Source organism: Balaenoptera ricei, chromosome 10 (genome assembly GCF_028023285.1).
Source record: "Balaenoptera ricei isolate mBalRic1 chromosome 10, mBalRic1.hap2, whole genome shotgun sequence".
Classification (NCBI taxonomy): Eukaryota; Metazoa; Chordata; class Mammalia; order Artiodactyla; family Balaenopteridae; genus Balaenoptera; species Balaenoptera ricei.
In genome coordinates this window covers 26990404-27016947 of record NC_082648.1, presented here as the reverse complement: position 1 = coordinate 27016947, position 26544 = coordinate 26990404, and the positions used below count along the sequence as shown (strand labels likewise).

General features: G+C 39.3%; 1 protein-coding gene across 7 annotated transcripts in view; it reads right to left on the bottom strand.

Annotated features, from left to right (window-relative positions):
• RESF1 (retroelement silencing factor 1) overlaps positions 1-26544 on the bottom strand; it is a 74520-nt gene that overhangs the window by 16789 nt on the left and 31187 nt on the right. For 4 of the 7 annotated variants that reach the window (XM_059935611.1, XM_059935608.1, XM_059935610.1 and 1 more), the window contains one exon: positions 25867-26543. The exons of 1 other annotated variant lie outside the window; for it this stretch is intronic. In XM_059935611.1, coding sequence (XP_059791594.1) covers positions 26377-26543 — 167 coding nt within the window. In that variant the 3' untranslated portion in view covers positions 25867-26376. Of the gene's footprint in view, positions 1-25866; position 26544 lie in introns of those variants that run through there. 2 more of the 7 variants (XM_059935612.1, XR_009505339.1) reach the window with 2 other exon arrangements.

The window sequence follows — 26544 nt, the reverse complement described above, 5'->3', positions numbered from 1 at the left end:
GGGATCTTAGTTAACCAGCCAGGGATTGAACCCTGGCCCTCAGCAGTGAAAGTGTGGAGTTCTAACCACTGGACTGTCAGGGAATTCCCCAAGTGTTGTCATTTTAATCTGATTTAGATAAGTGAGCAGTAGGAAGAAATGCAAGTAGGATATAAAAGTAGGAATGATTATAGATTCTATATTTGACAGAGAATTTTATTTACCTAAAAATTGTGAAAAAAATGCCAAGTCATTTTACTTTCAAAATTTTCTCAACTTCCAATAAGACCACCAAAGAAATCTACTCGGTCAAGCTGAGTTTACTAATTTTACTGCAGCAGAGGAGAGGCCACCTTGACTTAACTGTGACTCAGGAACGAGGGTGCAGATTAGGTTAGGACTACTGAGGATCAAGAGTTTGAAGGCCTAGAGTTGTGGTTTAAAGATGGTCCTTCAAGGCAGAGACTTGTTTGGAACAGGGCAAAGTTTTTGACAGCAAAGTGAAGATTTCTGAGTAGTTTTTGATAAACAAACTGGTGTCAGAGAAGCAAGCTCTTTGTCCAGGTGAGCAAGCTGTTACTTTAATAGGAGAGCTATTTCTGTGGATGATCTGCCCAGATACACTGCTTGGTCAACATATCCTAAGGTAAGCCGTGAAGTTATTAATTCTTTGCAGTCCTATCTTCCTAGATTAGAATTTCATGGAACAAAGAATTAAGGCAAGTAGTCTCTATTTTCACTTTCCTTTCAAAAATTCTCTTTTTAAAATCCAAGGACTTCCCTGGCGGTCCAGTGGTTAAGACTCTGTGCTTCCATTGCAGGAAGCGCAGGTTCAATCCCTGGGCAGGGAGCTAAGATCCCACATGCTGCGTGGTGTGGCCAATAAATAAATAAATAAATAAATAAATAAATAAATAAATAAAATCCACTAATACAAGAGATCAACGGGATGTGGTTCAGAAAAATAACTGCAGCAAGTATAATAAAGAATTAATATCTTAATATATAAAGAACAATATTAATATTAAATATATATGCTGCTACATGTTGTTCAAATAATCTTTAAATGTGAAGACTCAAATAGGTTAAAATTAAAAGCATGAAAAAAGTTATACCATGCAAATACTAGTCATAAGAAAGCTGGATTGGCTGTGTATATCAGACAGGCAGACTTCACAACAAGGAATATTAGCAGAGAGACATATATTTCATATGATAAAAGGATGACTTCATCAAGAAGACATAACAGTCCTAAATATATATGCACTTAATAATAGAGTTTCAGGACTTCCCTGGTGGCGCAGTGGTTAAGAATCTGCCTGCCAGTGCAGGGGACATGGGTTTGAGCCCTGGTCTGGGAAGATCCCACATGCTGCGGAGCAACTAAGTCCGTGTGCCACAACTATTGAGCCTGCGCTCTAGAGCCCGTGAGCCACAATTACTGAGCCCGCATGCCGCAACTACTGAAGCCTGCGTGCCTAGAGCCTGTGCTCCGCAACAAGAGAAGCCACCGCAATGAGAAGCCTGTGCACTGCAACGAAGAGTAACCCCCGCTCGCCGCAACTAGAGAAAGCCCACGTGCAGCAACGAAGACCCAATGCAGCCAATAAATAAAGAAATAAATTAATTAACTAAAAAAAAATAGAGTTTCAAAACAGACTGTTACATGGGAACAAAAGTGACAAAACTGAGAGAATTTGGCTATTTCTCAATTATTGTTGGCTATTGTTTTCAATTATGTTTTCACCCTCTCCCAGTAACTAATAGAAAAATACATAGGGAATTCCCTGGCGGTGCAGTGGTTAGGACTCTGTGCTCTCACTGCCAAGGGCCTGGGTTCAATCCCTGGTCAGGGAACTTAGATCTCACAAGCCCTGTGGCAGCCAAAAAAAAAAAAAGAAAGAAAGAAAAATAGATAGAAAGCAAGCAAACAGAACAAAATATACGAAAGAATGACAGTGAGTCCTTCCTTGTCCTCAATCCCTACAGCTCATCAATCACAAAGTCTTGGTGATACAACCTCCTCTACATTTCTTAAATCTGTTCCCTCATCCCCATTTCCATGAGTTGGAGACATGAACTGACCTCTTTCCCCCATTAGTTAGCAGCAACCTAACTTCCCCTTGGTAATCAGGATCAATTTCCCAGCCATTTGTGTGGCCCCTGTTTCTCTGCTTGTTGTTTAAGTAGCATGAGAAACCCAAAATTGTAGGAGAGAGTATCTGCTCCTAAATAACAGAACTATGTCAGTGCTCACTAGTGGAACATTCTTTTCACTGGACACTGGGACCTCCAAACCCTGAGCCCAATGATTATAGAATGGAAAGAAAACTTTCCTTAAGTGGATTATTATTTTTAAAAGTAGAAGGCCATACAATGGAATATTATTCAGCCATAAAAAGGAATGAAGTATTGGTACATGCTATAACATGGATGAACCTTGAAAGCATCATGCTAAATGAAAGGAACCAGATGCAAAATGCCACATATTACATGATTTCATTCATACGAAATATCCAGAATAGGCAAATAAATCCATGGAGGCGGAAAGCAGATTAGTGGTTACCTAGGGCTCAGGGGAGGGGAATGGAGGGGACTGCTAAGGGTACGGGGTTGCTTTTGGAGGCGATGCACGTGTGCTGGAATTAGATAGTGGTTATGGCTGCACAACTTTGTGAAAACACTGAATCACCGAATTGTACACACTATACGCGTATGTGAATTATACCTCAATTTTTAAAAAGCAAGGGGAAGAAGTGAATAGGACCTTTCTGAAGCTCCTCCACTTGGTTCCTGGGCTCATGTATTTAGCTGTGAGGGAGACGTCGCCATGTGTTTCTACTGGTTTAAGTCACATATTCATCCTGTACAACAGCACCCCAATCCTGTAAGGTAATTTTCTTTTAGCTGATGTAGTCACTGAGCCATTCTACCACTTTGTCAAGCCAGACGCTTCTGGGTTTTGGGGGCTTGTGATAATGCTAGTGAATTCTGTGAGTATAATTCCATTTCATTATGTCCTTCCCTGTAAACAAATTCCTCGGTCTGAGGTGATTTGTGTAGAATATGAATGAATGGAATACGAACTGCAATGAATGAGGCCTTCTGTTTAGTGCCAGTAGAAGCATTTTAGGCAGGAAAGGCAAATCCATATCTGGAGTATGTTTCTATTCCCGAGAGGACAAGTTGCTGCTCCTTCCATGATGGAAAGTATCCAATGTATCAATTTGCCTCCAAATGGCTCACTGGTTCCCTGGGGAACGGTGTGTTCAATCAGGGGCTCAGCATGGCCTTGACTCTTAACACGTGAGGACCCGGCAGAGGCCGAAGCCAGATAAGCCTCAGTGAAGAAAAGTCCATGCACAGCCTCCTTTCCTGTTGCCTTGTCACTTTATAAATGGGCCTGTTAAGCAAGTACCAGACAGCTGGGGAAATAGGTTGCCTGTTACCACAGGACAGAAGGTACTGTCCATCTGATTATTGAGAGGCTATTCTGCAGTAGATGCCCTCTGATGAGCATTGATATGGGTTACAGATTTGTCATACATGCCCATTCTGAGAGGTCCTCCACATAACTTTTCCCCCAGACTTCACCAATCTTCCAGTCTTGTTCTTCCTAAGGTTCCATTCAGCAGGTCAACCCATTAGCCACTGTCCATGAATCAACACTGCTTCATACATAGGATACTTATGCATCCATTTCCAAAATTAATAACCAGATACACTGGCTCTTCAGCCACTCTGGCACTTGCTTAATAGGTTTATCAAACCAGATATGGCATTTTCTACATATGTTTTGGTAGTTAACGTTGGTTTTGGTCTGTCTGGACTAGTTTATAGCTGCTACAGAGGTAAATGAAGCAGTACTTTCTGTTTCTGCTTCACATTTAATTACAACCAAGAATTTGCTCTTGTAAAGGCTGTGAAGTGTTAGAGTATAAGGAACTAAAAACGATTTAGAGGATTGATTCTCCTCTGTTCCTGGTGGCAGGCTATAATGACTTTGGCTTCATCACTGTCATTTCGAATCATCTCTGAGTAGGGCTATAAAATACTTCCGGTTGGAGTCAGCATACTGTACAAACCAACTGGTAAACCAGGACCCTACTTTCTTTCCTTCTGTTCACTCCTCATAAGGCCGTATGTGTGGACTGAGGGAAAGCCAGTGCAAAAGGAGCAGGTATGAGAGAATGCTGGGCTACTTGCTTATATGTGTTAATTATGCCTTCAAGACCTGCGTGGACTAGTAATGTACATACTATTTTCACTTAACTGTGAAATGCTGCTGCACCAGTCCAGTTATGGAGCTTTGTGAATCAGATAACACTGTATTCCTGGGCAGTTAGGTTGCATAGTCAATTTGTGTCCTCAGAACAGGGCCCAGTAGCAACCTAGGAGCTTCTTCTCTAACGGAGAACACTTGTTAGCAAAAGAGGACATGGTGCTAGGGGCTTTGCTAGGATTCTCCCAGAAGACGTTTGTGAGAGGCTACAGACAGCACTGCAACTCCCTGTACCACTGGGCTTGCAGGGCCACTAGGCCTGAGGGGCAAGGCAGCTAGCACCACAGCCTGGGCCTGCTGGGGAACTTTCTCTTGCCTGGGGCCTCACAGAGATCTGGAATCCTGCGAGTTACGATATAAACTGCTTAGGACAGCACATCCAGAGACCCATCAAATATCATGCCTCTCTGTGGTGGTGTCCAAGCTCATACTGCTTGCTGCACGACAGGCCAATAAATTGAGAGATGAGGTGCTGGGGCAAGGAATAGAGACTTTATTTAGAAAGCCAGCAGACCGAGAAGATGGTGAACTACAGTCCCAAAGAAACATCTTACCCGAGTTAGAATTCAGACTTCTTTTATATTAAAAGGGGAGGGAGTGTGGCTGGTTGTTGCAGACTTCTTGGTGCAGACCAGACCCCGGAGGGGACATGATAATCCTTTGTTCTTGCAGCTATCCACATAGGTCTGGTCACCATGTTACTGTGAACCTCCAACAAGACAAATGTTATTCTGTTCTGCAACTTTTTATCTCCATATGGATGAAAAGTATTATACCTTTAAAGGTCAAGCCTGGGAGGCAGAGTCTTGAGAATGGGCTATCACTTACATTTCAGGTTATAGGCAACATTCTTTTAGACAAAGGTGCAGAGCCAGCATGACTAAGCACAGGCAACAGAGCACAAAAGTTAGAGCTAAAGGAATAGATCCAGTATGGAGTCAGGTTTGTTCTTCTCTGTAACTTGTGCAACTTGCACCAGACTACTACCAGGCCTTCAAAACGTAACTAATGTGGCCGGCCCTTGAATTTTTTAAAAGGTTTATTTCACATCCTCTGGTGTGCATGTGCTTTATTAAGTCTTAGAGAATGCTAATTATTTTCTACTTGTCAGGTCCAATTAACATATCATCAAGGAAATGGACCAGTGTTCTCTAGGATGTCAATATGACAAATTTCACTCTATAACAGAAAGCAAAACACTTGAAAGCAGATGTCTAAATTCCAACCAAGTATACACATTGTTACTGGTCGAAGTCATAGAAGTTGAAAGAATTAAGATCAGGAGGCTAGAGGGCAGCCAGGTGCTCAGTAGCCCACAAGGGAACCTAGAAAGGCATCAGACAGGCTATACTAGGTCCTATGCCTGTCTGGCAAAAGCCTGTGGGGATCCTAATGACTGAGAGATACACTTGGAATTTTCCACCCATCCTATAACACTATACTATCCAATAAGGAACATACGGCCAAATAGCCACATGAACTATTTAAGTTTAAATTAATTAAAATTAAAGAGTTAAAAATTCAGTTCCTCAAGAGATATATGTGGCTAGCAGCTACACTGTCAGTCAGATATAGAACTACTGAATAGTACTGCTATAAAGTCAGAGTTGGAGTAGCCAGTGATATCCCCCTAATTAGCTAACCAACAAGGTTCCTATAGGCCTACCAAAACAACCCATGCACCTATGGTCAATTAATCTATGAAAAAGGAGGCAAGAATGTACAATGGAGAAAAGACAGTCTCTTCAATAAGTGGTGCTGGGAAAACTGGACAGCTACTTATAAAAGAATAAAATTAGAACATTCTCTAATACCATATACAAAAATAAACTCAAAATGGATCAAAGGCCTGGATATAAGGCCGGACACTGTAAAACTCTTAGAGGAAAACATAGACAGAACACTGTTTGCCATAAATCGCAGCAATATCTTCTTTGATCCACCTCCTAGAGTAATAAAAATAAAAACAAAAATAAACAAATGAGACCTAATTAAACTTAAAAGCCTCTGCACAGCAAAGGAAACCATAAACAAAATGAAAAGACAACCCACAGAACGGGAGAAAATATTTTCAAATGAAGCGACCAACAAGGGATTAATCTCCAAAATATACAGACAGCTCATGCAGCTTTTTGTCAAAAAAAAAAAAAAAAAAGCAAAAAACAGGCAGAAGATCTAAATAGACATTGCTCCAAAGAAGACATACAGATTGCCAAAAAGCACATGAAAAGATACTCAATATCAGTAATTATCAGAGAAATGCAAATCAAAACTACAGTGAGGTATCACCTCACACCAGTCAGAATGGCCATCATCAAAAAGTCTACAAACAATAAATGCTGGAGAGGGTGTGAAGAAAAGGGAACCTTCCTACACTGTTGGCGGGAATGTAAACTGGTACAACCACTATGGAGAACAGTAAGGCGAGTCCTTGAAACACTAAAAATAGAACTACCATATGACTCAGCAATCCCACTCCTGGGCATACATCCAGAGAAAACCATAATTCAAGAAGATACATGCACCCCTGGGACTTCCCTGGTGGTCTAGTGAATAAGACTCTGTGCTCCCAATGCAGGGGCACAGGTATGATCTGTGGCTGGGGAACCAGATCCCACATGCATACTGCAACTAAAAAAAGATCCCATGTGCTGCAACTAAAGATCCTGCATGCCACAACTAAGACCCAGTTCAGCCAAAATAAATAAATAAATAAATAAATATTACACAAGAAGATAAATGCACCCCAATGTTCACTGCAGCATTATTTACAATAGCCAAGACATGGAAGCAACCTAAATGTCCATTGACAGAGGAACAGATAAAGAAAATGTGGTACAAATACACAATAGAATATTACTCAGCCATAAAAAAGAACTCTTCCAAAAAATTGCAGAAGAAGGAACACTCCCAAACTCGTTCTATGAGGCCACCATCACCCTGGTACCAAAACCAAACAAAGATATTCCAAAAATAGAAAATTACAGAGCAATATCACTGATGAACATAGACACAAAAATCCTCAACAAAAACTACCAAACAGAATCCAACAACACATTGAAAGGATCATACACCATGATCAAGTAGGATTTATCCCAAGGATACAAGGATTTTTCAATATATGCAAATCAATCAATGTGATACACCATATTAACAAATTGAAGAATAAAAACCATATGAACATCTCGATAGATGCAGAAAAAGCTTCTGACAAAATTCAACACCTATTTATGACAAAAACTCTCCAGAAAGTGGGCATAGAGGGAATATACCTCAACATAATAAAGGCCATATACGACAAACCCACAACAAACATTATTCTCAATGGTGAAAACTGAAAGCATTTCCTCTAAGATCAGGAACAAAACAAGGATGTCCACTCTCGCCACTGTTATTCAACATAGTTTTGGAAGTCCTAGCCACAGCAATCAGAGAAGAAAAAGAAATAAAAGGAATCCAAATTGGAAAAGAAGAAGTGAAACTGTCACTGTTTGCAGACGACATGATACTATACATAGAAAATCCTAAAGATGCCACCAGAAAACTACTAGAACTAATCAATGAATTTGGTAAGGTTGCAGGATACAAAATTAATGCACAGAAATCTCTTGCATTCCTATACACTAACAGCAAAAGATCAGAAAAAGAAATTAAGAAAACAATCCCATTCACCACTGCAACAAAAAGAATAAAATACCTTGGAATAAATCTACCTAAGGAGGTAAAAGACCTGTACTCAGAAAACTATAAGACACTGATGAAAGATATCAAAGATGACACCAGCAGATGGAAAGATATATCATGTTGCTGGATTGGAAGAATCAATGAAGTGAAAATGACTATACTACACAAGGCAACCTACAGATTCAATGCAATCCCTATCAAATTACCAATGGCATTTTTCACTGAACTAGAACAAAAAATCTTAAAATTTGCATGGAGACACAAAAGACCCTGAATAGCCAAAGCAATCTTGAGAAAAAAACCAAAACAAAACAAAACTGGAGCTGGAGGAATCAGACTCCCTGACTTCAGACTATACTACAAAGCTACAGTAATCAAGATAATATGGTACTGGCACAAAAACAGAAATATAGATCAATGGAACAGGATAGAAAGCCCAGAGATAAACCTATGCACCTATGGTCAACTAATCTATGACAAAGGAGTCAAGAATATACAGTGGAGAAAAGACAGTCTCTTCAATAAGTGGTGCTGAGAAAACTGGACAGCTACACATAAAAGAGTGAAATCAGAACACTTCCTAACACCATACACAAAACTCCAAATGGATTAAAGACCTAAATGTAAGACTGGACACTATAAAACTCTTAGGGGAAAACAGGAAGAACACTCTTTGACATAAATCACAGCAAGATATTTACTGACCCACCTCCTAGAGTAAATAAAATAAAGACAAAAATAAACAAATGGGCCCTAATGAAACTTAAAAGCTTTTGCACAGCAAAGGAAAGCATAAACAAGACAAAAAGACAACCCTCAGAAAGGGAGAAAATATTTGCAAAAGAATCAATGGACAAAGGATTAACCTCCAGAATATACAAACAGCACATGCAGCTCAGTATCAAAAAAACAAACAACCCAATCCAAAAATGGGCAGAAGACCTAGACATTTCGCCAAAGAAGACATACAAATGGCCAAGAGGCACATGAAAAGATGCTCAACATCACTAATTATTAGAGAAATGCAAATCAAACCCACAATGAGGTATCACCTCACACCAGTTAGAATGGGCATCATCAGAAAATCTACAAACAATAAACGCTTGACAGGGTGTGGAGAAAAGGGAACCCTCTTGCACTGTTGGTGGGAATGTAAATTCCCCCAAGCCACTATGGAGAACAGTATGGAGGTTCCTTAAAAAACTAAAAATAGAATTACCATATGACCCAGCAATCCCACTACTGGGCATATACCCAGAGAAAACCATAATTCAAAAGACACATGGGGCTTCCCTGGTGGCACAGTGGTTGAGAGTCTGCCTGCCAATGCAGGGGACACGGGTTCGAGCCCTGGCCTGGGAAGATCCCACATGCCGCGGAGCAACTAGGCCCATGAGCCACAATTACTGAGCCTGCGTGTCTGGAGCCTGTGCTCCGCAACAAGAGAGGTCGCGATAGTGAGAGGCCCGTGCACCGCAATGAAGAGTGGCCCCCGCTTGCCACAACTAGAGAAAGCCCTTGCACCGAAACGAAGACCCAACACAGCCATAAATAAATAAATAAATAAATAAATAAAATTTAAAAAAAAACAACCAAAAAACAGAAAAGCCATTTCATTAAAAAAAAAAAAAAAAAAAGACACATGCACCCCAATGTTCACTGCAGCACTATTTACAATAGCTCGGTCATGGAACCAACCTAAATGACCATTGACAGATGAATGGATAAAGAAGATGTGGTACATATACACAAAGGAATATTACTCAGCTATAAAAAGGAACAAAACTGGGTCATTTACAGAGACATGGGTGAACCTAGAGACTGTCGTACAGAGTGAAGTAAGTCAGAAGAAGAAAAACAAATATCATATATTAACGCATATATATGGAATCTAGAAAAATGGTACAGATGAGCTGGTTTGCAAGGCAGAAATAGAGACAAAGATGTAGAAAACAAACGTATGGACACCAAGGGGGAAAGGGGTGGGGTGGGATGAATTGGGAGATTGGATTGACATATATACATTAATATGTATAAAATAGATAACTAATGAGAACCTGCTGTATAGCACAGGGAACTCCACTTTGCTGTACAGTAGAAACGAACACAACATTGTAAAACAACTATACGCCAATTAAAAAAAAAAAAAAGAATGAAATAATGCCATTTGCAGTCACATGGATGGAACTAGAGATTATCACACTGAGTGAAGTCAGACAAAGAAAGACAAATATCATATGATATCACTCATACGTGGAATCTAATTTTAAAAAATAATAACAATGAACTTATTTATAAAACAGTAACACACTCAGATTTTGAAAACAAACTTATGGTTACCAAAGGGGAAACGTGGGGGGGAGGGATAAAGTAGGAGTTTGGGATTAACATATACACACTACTATATATAAAATGGATAATCAAAAAGGACCTACTGTAGAGCACAGGGAACTCCACTCAACATTCTGAAATAATCTGTATGGGAAAAGAAACTGGAAAAGAATGGATATATGTATATGTATAACTGAATCTCTTTGCTGTATACCTAAAACTAACACAACATTGTAAATCAACTATACTCCAATAAAATTGTTTTGAGAAAGTTAAACTAAAAAAAGGCCTATCAAAGCAGATAGGCAATCCCTACACAGGTTCTGCTGGTCACTTAGTCTTGGTTTTGGCTGTCCAGGTTATGCCTGTTTGTAGCTGCTACACAGGTGAATGAACCAGTCCTCTCTCTCTGCTTCATATTTAATTACACTCAAGAATTTATTTTGCTCATAAAAGCACTGTGGGGTTTTGCACTATTAGTAACTCAAAGGCTATTTAAGAGTTATTCTCTTTCTAGTGGTAGGATATAATGAGGTTGGTTGCAATAAGAATTCAGTTTTTACTAGTCACATGCCATACCACAAGTGCCTCTTAATATTTATTTTTGAATAACCTCACTTTTAAACATGTTCTGACGCTTAAACATTTTCTGATTCAACAAGCAGTTCACATAAGTGCTACATGATGGATTCTTATATTTGTGGTTGTATTTCATGTCCTTATTAATGTGCTAGTTATTAATTAACATATCAGTTCTTTCATCTGTCTGTAGAGGAAGCACAGAGGACAGTGAAGAGCTCTGGAGTCAAGTCCGAGCTGGGTTTGAATCCTGGTTCTATTACTCACTTAACACAAGTTATCTAAACTTTTTAAGCCCAAATGTTCACTCCTCAATAGTCATTTACTTAGTCATAAAACAAATAATTATTAAGAAAATAGGGATTTCCCTGGTGAAGCAGTGGTTAAGAATCTGCCTGCCAATGCAGGGGACACAGGTTCAAGCCCTGGTCCAGGAAGATCCCACATGCTGCAGAGCAACTAAGCCCGTGTGTCACAACTACTGAGCCTGTGCTCTAGAATCCGCGAGCCACAACTACTGAATCTGTGTGCCACAACTACTGAAGCCTGTGCATCTAGAGCCCATGCTCTGCAACAAGAGAAGCCACTGCAATGAGAAGCCCGTGCAATGCAACAAAGAGTAGCCCCCACTTGCTGCAACTAGAGAAAGCCCGTGTGCAGCAACGAAGACCCAAGGCAGCCAAAAATAAAAATAAATTAAAAAAGAAAATAAGCTAGGAATTGGGTACACAATGATGAAGAAAACAAGTGTTTTCCTGTTTCACACTGGGGATAATGATACCTGCATCTCAAGGTGGTGTGTGTATTAATTAAGATAATATGAGCGATAGATTGGCAGAGCACTTAACAAATCCTCAGAAAGTGAGGACCTCTTATGTACCTACAGATACTTGAGCACCTTTTATGTGCTGGCCTGTGCTGTCCAATTAGTGGCCACAAGTGGCTATTAAGGATCTGAAATGCAGCTTCCCTGGTGGCGCAGTGGTTAAGAATCCACCTGCCAATGCAGGGGACATGGGTTTGAGCCCTGGCCCAGGAAGACCCCACATGCCACGGAGCAACTAAGCCTGTGCACCACAACTACTGAGCCTGTGCTCTAGAGCTCGCGTGCCACAACTACTGAAGCCCGTGTGCCTAGAGCCTGCGCTCTGCAACAAGAGAAGCCACTGCAATGAGAAGCCCATGCACCACAATGAAGAGTAGCCCCTGCTCTTCACAACCAGAGAAAGCCCATGCACAGCAACAAAGACCCAACACAGCCAAAAAAAAAAATCTGAAATGCTAATCTAAAATAGGATGCCCTGTACATGTAAAATACACACCAGAATTCAAAATCTCAGTACCAAGAAAAGAAAGAAAAGAAAGAAAAAGATGTAAAATATCTCATTAATAATTTTTATATCAATACATGATGACAATACTTTTTTTTTTTTGGCTACACCATGTAGCATGTGGGATCTTAGTTCCCTGACCAGGGATCAAACCCATGCCCTCTGCATTGGAAGTATGGAGTCTTAACCACTGGACCACCAGGGAAGTCCCCTGACAATACATTTTAAATATATTGACTTAGATAAAATATATTATTAAAATTAATTTCACCAGTTTCTTTTTACTCTTTTTAATGTGACAACTAGAAAAAAAATTTTTTTAATTTATCATTTATTTATTTATTTATATTTTTATTTTTGGCTGCGTTAGGTCTTCGTTGCTGTGTGCAGGCTTTCTCTAGTTGTGGAGAGCGGGGGCTACTCTTCATTGCGGTGTGTGGGCTTCTCATTGCAGTGGCTTGTCTTGTTGCGGAGCACAGGCTCTCAGGGCAGGGGCTTCAGTCGTTGTGGCATGCAGGCTCAGCAGTGGTGGCTCATGGGCTCTAGAGTGCAGGCTGAGTAGTTGTGGTGCATGGGCTTTGTTGTTCCATGGCATGTGGGATATTCCCGGACCATGGATCGAACCTGTGTCCCCGGCACTGGCAGGTGGATTCTTAACCACTGCACCACCAGGGAAGTCCCAACAACTAGAAAATTTAACATTACATATGTGGCTCACATTTCATTTCTATTGGACAGCACTGTGCTAGACAATAGGCACTATAATACAAATATAACTAATTCAGGGTCCCTGCACTCAAGGAGCTCCTAATTTCTCCAGGAACTGAGAGTAATTGTAATGTAATACAATAAGCACTCCTACAGCAGTAGAAAACTCAGCAAGCTGGTACTGTACAAAGAAAGAAGCAATGGGAGAGAATGGTATGGAAAGCAGTGCAGAAAGAGGTCTAACCCTAAAAGAATAACTGACTTTAGGGAAAGGCATTTAATGAGGTTCTTTGCAGCCCCATGGATGATTTGACTGATGCTAGTAGAGTTTCCAAAGCCCCTTCAGTACCAGTGGAATTTAGACACAGTGGCTGTATGTGAAGTGCACACAGTGTGGTAATAGTACTGCCCAACTGCAGCAATTCCATGCGACTGGATCATTGAAAGGGTTCCTGTGACTTCACAGGATATACTTAAGTAATTTTAAAATAAAAGTATGTAGTACAGCATAAGAAAAAAGCACAGACAGCCATAGAGAAATCTGAGGCTTCTGGACACAGCTCCCAGGGTCCTTTCTTAGTCTTTGGGCTATGAACCACCAAGACAGGAGTGAGATACTGCAATCTCAGGGATGCCGAGGCACATGTCTACCCAGGGGTCTTTTATACTCCGCACCAGGTAGCTAAAACCTGTCTAGGCAACTGGTTAACCAGGTGTATCACTGTCTATCCTTATCTTGGCCAAGGAGCCTGACTTCCAGGCTTCCCTAGAATAAGCATAGAGCTACTCGAATCAAACAGAAAGTTCACATGTCCATTCAGGCCTTCCATTCCCGTATGAAGAAGGAACAATTTAGGGTTTAATTTAGGAAAAGACTGTTAGGCAGCTTCTAGGATGGTCCCTAGTGATCCCTACCCCTTCATATTTATACCCTCGGATTACCCCCTCACCTTGAGTGCAGGCTGGACCTTTGTGACTCACTGCTAACAAACAGAATATAACACAAATGATAGGATGTCATTTCTGAGATCGTTACAAAAAGATTGTGACTTTCATCCTGCCTCTTTCTCACACTCATGTTCTACTGCTTTAGGGAAAGTCAGCTGCCTTATGAAGAGATCTGCACAGCAAAGAATTGAAAGAGGCTCCACGCCAATGCCTGTAAGGAACTGAGGCCCTCAGTCTAACAGTTTGAAAAGCCTGAATCCTGCCAAGAATCACATGAGTGAACTTGGAAGTGGATCCTTCCAAGTCAAGCCTTCAGATGAGAACACGATCCCAGCCAACACCTTGACTGCAGCCTTATGACAGATCTTGAGGAGGAGCACCCAGTTAAGCCACATCAGACTTCTGACCCACAGGAACTGTGACATAGTAAATGCTTGTTGCTTCAAGCCCTAAACTATGACAATAACAGATACGGGGATATAACAATGAGCTTCATTCTGCAAAAGGAGAAGCGCATGATGATAGTATATTCCAAATATAAGAAGTTGGTAGGTGGTACTAAGTCAGAAATGAAGAAAAGGGAGGCAGTAAGCAAAGTTAAGGTCACACTGACACAGGAAGAAGTCACGACAGAAAAAGCACAAGCCCACTAGAAATTTTAAGTGCAAAGCCAAATACAGGTGGAAGCTGAAGGACAGTCTGTGTGAGTCCTATGCTGGGATTACTTAGAACACATATTCTGGCCAATTATTCCAGTACTTCTATTCATGGAGAAAGGGTAGGTGTTGATATGCATCATGTAATAGAAATGCTCCTTGGTAACTGGACTGTAATTGTTGATTTTAGTATTTGGGGTCAAATTATAAGTTGTTTGATGATTATATTAATTCTTAGGTAAGCTTAAAAGCTGTTTGACCTTAAGTTAATTTTCTGTAGCTCAATGTTCTCATATGTATAAAACAAGGACAATGTAACTTCCTGGTTTACTGTGAATATTAACTTATCATTAATGAGAGGAAATGAGTAAGGGTTAATTAATAAAGGGTGTACTTGAATCTGAAGAGAAAAATTAACTATCCACACATTTTGTTTCCTACAAGATCCTCTGAAGCATCTAAAAGGAACAGAGTTAAGATAATTCTCACCAAGCCTAACTTGATATTTTGCTCAGGCCATGCAACCATGAGTAAGTATAGGATTTACATTTGATGTTTTGATGTCTTAAAAATAGAGTTTGGACCCCAAGAAATTATAGTATTACAAGGTAGGAGCCACATTTTGGATATGTAGTTCAAAGCAATCAGAGCATGCAAATTCCCAGTGACCAATGGAATGTAACATACCTAAAATGCAGCTGTGATGGCAGCAGTTCCCTGATCACAGGGTCCCCACAATTTCAACAGCCTAGAATCTCAAGCAAATCATCAACTTGGAGTTGATCAACAGAGAGATCAGAGAATAAAAGACAGGAGGAAAGCAACTAAAAGGACTTAGAAAAGGAAAGGCTAAATTTCCTTTCCTTCCCTTCTAACTCTTTCCATTCAGGTCAATAGTCCAGGTTTCTGGCTATTTTTTTTTTTTTAATTCTATTATCTCATAGACAAATCGATTCTAATTAGGCAAAGCAAAAGTTAGGATAAATTATAAAAATCTCATATTAAACCACAGACATTCCTTCCATTAAAATTTATCCTGAAATACCATCTATGAAAATAATGCTGCTGGGAAGATGGTGCCCTGGGTACAAGTTCATGACGCCATTCCTTTCTAGAATCTATACCGGGTGACTCAACCACTAAGAGGTTAGGGTTAACTCATTTAAGATTGTTGCCTTCCATCATGGCCTGCAAGAAAAGGAGATGGCCATTGCAAAAGCTCCACTGAAACTGGCCACATGCTTAACGCAATCAATCCTCAGTCCCAAGACACCTGTTCCCACACAGGCAAGGCCACTCAGTGGCACCCACACCGTGGCACAATCCAGAAACAAGATTCCTCTCTCTTCTTCTCCCTTATCCAATCCACCATCAAGCCCTATTAGCTCTCCCTCCAGAACAATGTCACCGTTCAGAAGGATATTTTCACTCTATATTTCTCCTCTAAAATTAGTCTTATTATCACTTTCTTTCTGTGGTCAGTTCTTTACATGGATGTCTACTGATTTGTTTGATCTTTCACTCTTGCATCTCACTTTCTATTTTTTATTCCCTGCTTCCTGAAGGACCTCTTCTTTGATCCTTTCTTTCATTGAGGGTTTGTTTGTCTTTCTTCATATTATGCATAAAGGAATATTCTACACACAATTGCCCTGAGCCTCAAACACTTAAAAGGTCGAATTTCTTTTTACTAATTTTAAGTCAAAGCAGTCTTCTTTCATTCTCTGCTGAAATTAACCACTGAAATTAGATGTTATAAAATCTTCATTGGTACCTGTAAGGTGCAAGCCTCAACATGTAAACACCATGCCTAAAGTGAAAACATTAACTATTAAAAAATTAAAGAATAATGATAGCAGCCAATTCAACATTGTTAAATACACATGTGCAGCTCTAAATGTCTTATCCGATTTAAGTATTTGAAATTTAATGTTGACTTTTTGGTAATGAGGCAAGACTGAACATATCCACCTAATTGTGCTTGTGCCTCAGCGGTTAAAGTGCTTGAATCACCACTTTAACCACTGAGATTTTTTTTTACAATCTTAAAAACTGAGGAAACTCAAAAGATACTTATCAAAATTTATTCCATGAGAAACTGAAACACATTTTTAAAGCATTTTTCATTTAAAATTAAACCCATTATTCCCTGGGTTTATTATTATTATTAAATTATTAAACCCATTCCATCCCTGGTCAGGGAATTAAGATCACACATGCTATGTGGTGTGGCCAAAAAAAAAATTATTTTTAATGAAAAATAATTATCAAAACATTTGACAAAAGTCTACCATTGTTTTACATTTTTGCAAATTTCTAATATCTAAGTTTATGGTGGACCACTGAATTCTTTTCTTCTTTACATCTTTATTGGAGCCTTACAATGCTGTGTTAGTTTATGCTGTACAACAATGTGAATCAGCTATATGTATACATATATCCCCATATCCCCTCCCTCTTGAGCCTACCCTCCCTATCCTACCCCTCTAGGTCATCACAAAGCACTGAGCTGAATTCTTACTTGTGCCTTCTGCTGTTGAGCTATGTTGTCTTGAAATATGTCAAAAAAATCCGATCTCACATACAGGCATAGCTTTTTATGTGGACAAAGAGTGTGTTCATAGCCTTTTCAGATAATCATGCATTATTCTTCGACACTGTGCCAAAAGTTGACAAGCCATTGTTTCCTGAAGATTTAGTTGCAATGTAGAAGCTGTCACCACAAAGAAATTTTCAGTTTTATTAAAATCCATTGGTCTACGTGGCATTTTGAAAGGATCTCTTATCTCTTCGCACTGGTCATCAGAAATATTGGTTCACTAAGGTATACAGATCTTCCAAATATTGACACATCTTACCACACAACATCAAAAATAATTGAGTTCATTAATATTCTCATTGAGTTGACTAGAGATCCAGGTAATGGGATGCTATCAAGCTCAGCATCTTGGATACAAAATTTCCAAAATCCTAATTTCTCTTCAAAAGCTCAAATTATCATTGGCAACAAGTATTTTTATTCCCCTTGAAATATCAGGATGACAAAGTTCGAGACACACGTGTCCATGATTCCTTCAAGTAAATATGATGTTCCATGCGACTACTTCTTCTCAATGACAATCACACCACCATTGCTTCTGTATCTCTCTTGGTTCAAATCATTTGGGAATGCATACATTTCTTTATGTGTACTTGCTAGTTCATCACTTAGGATATTTAAAAGATGTATGTATATTCAGGGGTTGAGATTTAACAACATAAACAACTTTCACCACTTTATCAAAGACATTCTTAAGGGAGACTTTTTTTTTTTAATTGAAAGATTCCAGCACTAAAGAACACAATGACCGTTTTTCTAAGATGGCGGAGTAGAAGGATGTGTCCTCACCCCTTCTTACAAGCATCACAACTAACTGCTGAACAACCATCAACAAAAAAACGCTGGAACCTACCAAAAAAAGATACCCTACATCCAAAGACAACGGAGAAGCCACAACGAGAGGGTAGGAGGGGTGCAATCACGATAAAATCAAATCCCATACGCACCAGGTGGGCGACCCACAAACTGGAAAACAATTATACCACAGAAGATCTCCCACTAGAGTGAAAGTTTTAAGCCCCAAGTCAGGCTTCCCAGCCTCAGGGTCCTGCAACAGGAGGAGGGGTACCCAGATAATCTGGCTTTGAAGGCCACTGGGATTTGACTGCAGGACTTCCACAGGACTAGGGGAAACAGAAACTCCACTCTTAAAGGGCACACACAAAGTCTTGCACAGATCAGGATCCAGGGGAGAAAAAGCAGTGCCAGACCTACCTGCTAGTATTGGAAGGTCTCCTGCAGAGGTGGGGGGCGGCTGTGGCTCACTGAGGGGACAAAGACACTGGCAGCACCAGTTCTGGGAAGTACTAACTGTGTGAGCCCTCCCAGAGGCCACCATTAGTCCCACCAAACAGCCTGAAGGCTCCAATGCTGGGTTGCTCAGACCTAACAACCAAATGGGAGGGAACACAGCTCCACCCATCAGCAGACAAGCAGATTAAAGTTTTACTGAGCACTGCCCGGTCCAGAGGGACAAGACCCAGCTCTATCCACCATCAGTCCCTCCCATCAGGAATCTTGCACAAGTCTCTTAGATAGCCTCATTCACCAGAGGGCAGACAGAAGAAGCAAGAACTACAGTCCTACAGCCTGCGGAACGAAAACCACAATCACAGAAAGTTTGACAAAATGAAATGGTAGAGGTTTACATCCCAAATGAAGGAACAAGATAAAATTCCAGAAAAACAACTAAGTGAACTGGAGATAGGCAATCTTCTGGAAAAAGAATTCAGAATAATGATAGTGAAGATGATCCAGGACCACGGAAAAGAATGGAGGCAAAGATCGAGAAGATGCAAGAAATGTTTAACAAAGACCTAGAAGAACTAAAGAACAAACAAAGAGAGAGGAACAATACAATAACTGAAATGAAAAATACACTAGAAGGAATCAAAAGCAGAATAACTGAGACAGCAGAATGGATAAGTGACCTGGAAGACAGAATGGGGGAAATCACTGCCATGGAACAGAATAAAGAAATAAGAATGAAAAGAAATATAAACAGTCTAAGAGCACTATGGGACAACATTAAATGCACCAACAGGGACTTCCCTGGTGGTCCAGTGGGTAAGACTCTGCGCTCACAATGCAGGGGCCCTGGGTTTGATCCATGGTCAGGGAACTAGATCCCGCATGCATGCCACGCAACTAAGATTTTGCGTGCCACAACTAAGAAGTCTGCATGCCATAAATATGAAGTCTACACGCCACAACTAAAGATCCCACGTGCTGCAACTAAGACCCGGCGCAACCAAAATAAATGAATAAATATTTTTAAAAAATGCACCAACATGGGCTTCCCTGGTGGCACAGTGGTTAAGAATCCGCCTGCAAATGCAGGGGACACGGGTTCGAGCCCTGGCCCGGGAAGATCTCACATGCCGCAGAGCAACTAAGCCTGTGCGCCACAACTACTGAGGCCTGTGCGCCACAACTACTGAGGCCTGTGCGCCTAGAGCCTGTGTTCCACAACGAGAGGCCACCACAATGAGAAGCCCGCACACCGCAATGAAGAGTAGCCCCCACTCGCTGCAACTAGAGAAAGCCCGTGCATAGCAATGAAGACCCAACACAGCCAAAAATAAAATAAATTTAAAAAAAAAATGCACCAACATTCACATTATAGGGGTCCCAGAAGGAGAAGAGAGAAAGAACATGAGAAAATATTTGAAGAGATAATAGCTGAAAATTTCCCTAACATGGGAAAGGAAACAGTCACCCTAGTCCAGGAAGAGCAGAGAGTCCCAGGCAGGATAAATCCAAGGAGGAACACGTTGAGACACATACTAATCAAATTTACAAAAATTAAAGAAAATGAAAAAGTATTAAAAGCAACAAGGGAAAAACGACAAATAACATACAAGGGAACTCCCATAAGGTTATCAGCTGACTTCTCAGCACAGACTCTGCAGGCCAGAAAGAAGGGAGTGGCACGATATATTTTAAGTGATGAAAGGGAAGAACCTACAACCAAGAATACTCTACCCAGCAAGGCTCTCATTCAGATATGATGGAGAAATCAAAAGCTTTACAGACAAGCAAAAGCTAAAGAGAATTCAGCACCACAAGACCAGCTTTGCAACAAATGCTAAAGGAACTCCTCTAGGTGAGAAAGAAAGAGACCAGCAACTTAAAACAACCTGAACATAAAGAGACTGCTATATCAAAACCACATGGGAATAGCAAACCTAAGAACTACAATAGATACACACACACACACACACACAAACACACACACACAAGCAACCCAAAGACAACACTAAAGATGGTCATCAAACCACAGAAGAGAACAAAAGACAAAGGGAAGAAAAAAGACCTATAAAAACAAACCCAAAACAATTAAGAAAATGACAATAGGAACATACATATCAATAATTACCTTAAATGTAAATGGATTAAATGCGCCAACCAAAAGACACAGACTAGCTGAATGGATACAAAAACAAGACCCATATATATGCTGTCTACAAGAGGCCCACTTCAGACTTACTGACACATACAGACTGAAAGAGAGGGGATGAGAAGGTATTCCATGCAAATGGAAATCAAAAGAAAGCGGGAGTAGCAATACTCATATCAGACAAAATAGACATTAAAATAAAGACTGTTTTAAGAGACAAACAAGGACACTACATAATGATAAAGGGATCAATCCAAGAAGATGATACAACAATTGTAAATACGTATGTACCCAATAGGAGCACTTCAATACATAAGGCAAATACTAACAGCCATAAAGGGAAACAGTAACACAATAATATTAGGGGAATTTAACATCCCACTTACACCAATGGACAGACAATCCGTACAGAAAATCAATAAGGAAACACAGGCCTTAAATGACACACTAGATCAGATGGACTTAATTGATATTTATAGAGCATTCCATCCAAAAGCAGCAGAATACACATTCTTCTCAAGTGCACATGGAACATTCTCCAGGATTGACCACATGCTGGGCCACAAAGCAAGCCTTGGTAAATTTAAGAAAATTGAAATCATATCAAGCATCTTTTCTGACCACAATGCTATGAGATTAGAAATAAACTACAGGAAAAAAACTATAAGAAACACAAACACGTGGAGGCTAAACAATAGGCTACTAAACAACCCATGGATCACTGAAAAAAATCAAAAAATACCTAAAGACAAATGAAAATAAAAGCACAATGACCCAAAACCTATTGGATGCAGCAAAAGCAGTTCTAAGAGGAAAGTTTATAGCAGTACAATCTTACCTCAGGAAACAAGAAAAATCTCAAATAAACAACCTAAACTTACATCTAAAGCAACAAGAGAAAGAAAAACAAACAAAATCTGGTTACTAGAAGGAAAGAAATCATAAAGATCAGAGGAGAAATAAATGAAATAGAGACAAAGAAAACAACAGCAAATTTCAATTAAACTAAAAAGCTGGTTCTGGGACTTCCCTGATGGTCCAATGGCTAAGACTCGACGCTCACAATGCAGGCGGCCCGGGTTCGATCCCTGGTCAGGGAACTAGATCCCACATGCCGCAACTAAGAGTTTGCATGCCACAACTAATGAGCCTGCATGCAGCAACAAAAATCCTGCATGCCACAAGTATGACCCAATGCAGCCAAATAAATTTTTTAAACTAACTAACTAAATAAATAAATAAAACTGGTTCTTTGAAAAGATAAACAAATAGATAAACCTTTAGCCAGACTCAAGAATAAAAAGGGAGAGGACTCAAATCAAGAAAAAGGAAAAATTACAACTGACCCCATAGAAATACAAAGAATCATAAGAGACTAATGCAAGCAACTGTATGCCAATAAAATGGACAACCTGGCAGAAATGGCCAAATTCTTTGAAAGGTGCCAATAAAATGGACAACCTGGAAGAAATGGCCAAATTCTTTGAAAGGTACAATCTCCCAAGACTGAACCAGGAAGAAATAGAAAATATAACAGACCAATCACAAGCACTGGAATTGAGACTGTGATTAAAAAGCGCCCAATAAACAAGTCAAGGACCTGAGGGCTTCACAGGCGAATTCTATCAAACATTTAGAGAAGAGCTAACACATATCCTCCTGAAACTGTTCCAAAAAATTGCAGAGGAAGGAACACTCCCAAACTCATTCTATGAGGTCACCATCACCCTGATACCAAAACCAGAGAGAAAACACAAAAAAAGAAAATTACAGGCCAATTATCACTGATGAACATAGATGCAAAAATCCTCAACAAAATACTAGCAATCCAAATCCAACAATACATTAAAAAGATCATACACCATGATCAAGTGGGATTTATCCCAGGGATGCAAGGATTTTTCAATATCCAAATCAATCAGTGTGATACACCACACCAACAAATTGAAGAATAAAATCCATACGATCATCTTGATAGATGCAGAAAAAGCTTTTGGAAAAATTCAGCACCCATTTATGATAAAAACTCTCCAGAAAGTGAGGGAGAGGAACCTACCTCAACATAATAAAGTCCATATAAGACAAACCTACAGCTAACACCATACTCAACAGTGAAAAGCTGAAAGCATTTCCTCTAAGATCAGGAACAAGACAAGGATGTACACTCTCGCCACTTTTATTCAACATAGTTTTGGAAGTCCTAGTGACGGCAATCAGAGAAGAAAAAGAAATAAAAGGAATCCAAATTGTAAAAGAAGTAGTAAAACTGTCACTGTTTGCACGTGACATGATACTATAGAGAATCCTAAAGATACTACCAGAAAACTACTAGGGCTCATCAGTGAATTTGGTAAAGTTGCCGGTTTCAAAATTAATACACAGAAACCTGTTGCATTTTTATACACTAACAACAACCCGTTTACCACTGCATCAAACAGAATAAAATATTGATACCTAGGAATAACCCTACCTAAGGAGACAAAAGACTTGTACTCTGAAAAGTATAAGACACCGATGAAAGAAATCAAAGATGACACAAACAGATGGAAAGATATATCATGTTGGATTGGAAGAATCAATAATGTGAAAATGACTATACTACACAAGTCAATCTACAGATTCAATGCAATCCCTATCAAATTACCAATGGCATTTTTCACCAAACTAGAACAAAAAATCTTAAAATTTGTATGGAGACACAAAAGACCCCAAATAGCCAAAGCGATCTTGAGATAGAAAAACGGAGCTGGAGGAATCAGGTTCCCTGACTTCACACTATACCACAAAGCTATAGTCATCAAAACAGTATGGTATTGGCACAAAAACAGAAATATAGATCAATGGGTCCATTGATAGAAAGAGGTTAGAAAGTCCAGAAATAAACCCAGGCACCTACGGTCAATCTATGACAAAGGAAGCAAGATTATACAATGGTGGAAAGGCAGTCTCTTCAACAAATGGTGCTGGGAAAACAGGACAACTACATGTAAAAAAATGAAATTAAAACATTATTTACCACCATACACAAAAATAAACTCAAACTAGATCAAAGACCTAAATGTAAGACCGGACACTATAAAACTCTTATTAGAGGAAAACATAGGCAGAACAATCTTTGACATAAATCGCAGCAATATCTTCTTTGATCCACCTCCTAGAGTAATGAAAATAAAAATAAACAAATGGGAACTAATTAAACTTAAAAGCTTCTGCAGAGCAAAGGAAACCATAAACAAAACGAAAAGACAACCTACAGAATGGACAAAAATATTTGCAAATGAAGTGACCAACAAGGGATTAGTCTCCAAAATTTACAAGCAGCTCATGTGGCTTAATATCATCAAAACAACCCAATCAAAAAATGGACAGAAGACCTAAATAGACATTTCTCCAAAGAAGACATACAGATGGCCAAGAGGCACATGAAAAGATGTTCAACATCACTAATTATTAGAGAAATGCAGATCAAAACTACAATGAGACATCACCTCACACCAGTCAAAATGGCTATCATCAAAAAATCTACAAACAATAAATGCTGGAGAGGGTGTAGAGAGAAGGGAACCCTCTTGCACTGTTGGTGGGAATGTGAATTGGTGAAGCCATTATGGAGAACAGTATGGAGGTTCCTTAAAAATCTAAAAATAGAGCTACCGTATGATCCTGCAATCCCACTCTGGGGCATATACCTGGAGAAACACATGGTCAGAAGGGATACATGCACGCCAATGTTCATTGCAGCCTTGTTTACAATAGCCAAGATATGGAAGCAACCTGAATGTCCATCGACAGAGGAATGGATAAAGGGAAATGTGGTATATATATATATATATACAATGGAATATTACTCAGTCATTAAAAACAATGAAATAATGCCATCTGCAGCAACATGGATGGACCTAGAGATTGTTATGCTGAGTGAAATTAAGTCAGACTGAGTAAAGTAAGAGAAATATCGTATGTTATCGCTTATATGTGGAATCTAAAAAGAACTGATACAAATGAACTTATTTACAAAACAGAAACAGACTAACAGACTTAGGGAATGAACTTGTGGTTGCCAGGGGAGAAGGGATAGTTAGGGAGTTTGGGATTGGCATGTACACACTGCTATATTTAAAATGGATAACCAAACACAACATTGTAAAGCAACTATACCCCAATAAAAATATGGATAACCAAGGACCTACTGTATAGCACAGGGAACTCTGCTCAATATTATTTAAAAACCTAAATGGGGCTTCCCTGGTGGCGCAGTGGTTGAGAATCTGCCTGCCAATGCAGGGGACACGGGTTCGAGCCCTGGTCTGGGAAGATCCCACATGCCACGGAGCAACTGGGCCCGTGAGCCACAATTACTGAGCCTGTGCGTCTGGAGCCTGTGCTCCGCAACAAGAGAGGCCGCGATGGTGAGAGGCCCGCGCACCGCGATGAAGAGTGGTCCCCGCTTGCCGCAACTAGAGAAAGCCCTCACACAGAAACGAAGACTCAACACAGTCATAAATATAAATAAATAAATAAATAAAAAAGAAGGAAAAAAAAAAACCTAAATGGGAAAAGAATTTGAAGAAGTATAGATACATGTATAACTGAATCAGTTCACTGTACACCTGAAACTATACAACACTGTTAATCAACTATACTCCAATGTAAAATAAACATTTAAAAATAAAAGAACACAATGACCAATATAATGACCACTAATATTCATAGTTTGGAACCACTGCATTGCCTTGACTGGTGCTATGGTGCCAGTTCTACCAACCACTGCTTTTCTAACTGATCCTTCTATTGACATTGCTCAGGATGAGCACAATGGCTTTTCCTATGGAAGCATGCTATTTAACATTTTGAGAAGCTCAGTCTTCTGAAGTCTTCAGAATGTATTTTTAAAACTTGTGATAAAATATACATATGAGTTTACCATCTCATGCACTTTTAAGTGCACAGTTCAATAGCGGTAAGAATATTCGCACTAGCAAAACTGAAACTATACATCCAACTAAAAAACTCTCCATTTCTCTCTACTCCCAGAAATGTAGTTTTAGTATGTGTGAACTATGTGGCATTAATATTTTATGAAAACAACACATTTCTACTTCTAGTAGTCATAAAATAAAGCCCAGAAACATCTGAAGAGTTATATTTTGCCTTCCTTGCAATTTCTTGAACCTAGTAAATTTTTGCTCTTCTAATGAATGAACCTGAAAATATTTACTTGTGACAGCTTAATTAGCATTTCTCCTTTTAAAAACACCTTTCTAAAATGTGCTCTGTTGTGAGGGCAGGAAATCAAACACAAATCAAACTGTTTCGGATATATGTTTTTAAAAATAGATGTTTATTTCAAGTATGAAAAGTAATGTTTAAACATTATCCAAAAATTATGTTCAGTTTAACAAGTATAAAACAAGACTCCGACAAAAAGTTTACAATTCAGTATAAAATACTTAAGAATATACTTTGACATTCACAGTGAGGATTTCTGAAAAATAAATTTTGCTAATAAGTTTTAGAAACAAAAATACAGTCCCAGAGGAAATAAACAAGTCCTTAAGTAATGAACAGGTCTCCCTTAGGATGGATAGTATAATAATTCCTTTTAAAATAATGGTAAACTGGTTCAATAATGTCAGAATTACCTATGGTTTCCCTGACAAATACCATCTATTTCTTATGTCTGCTACCCACAAATGAGGTTCTCAAGCCAATTTAATTAAGTAACTTCAATGATATACATAACCTAAAATGGTAACCAAACTCTCTGAGAAATTTTATCATGGCAATCTGAGTATTTCCGGAAAAATAATTTGAACAGAAAGTGACAGAAATTTTCTTGTGGCAATTAGAGAACCATCAGAAGAATTAAAGTCTCAAAATTATTCTAAAGGACTGCTACCAAGACTTCTGCTTCTCTTCTCCATGTACATCTTTTTGTAGGTTTGAAACATTGCTTTTGAATCTTTTACTGGGTTTTGTAGTGTCTCAAATCCATCTGCACTGAAACTTCTCTTGGAGAGTCTTGAATTAGCCAAAACATTATCATC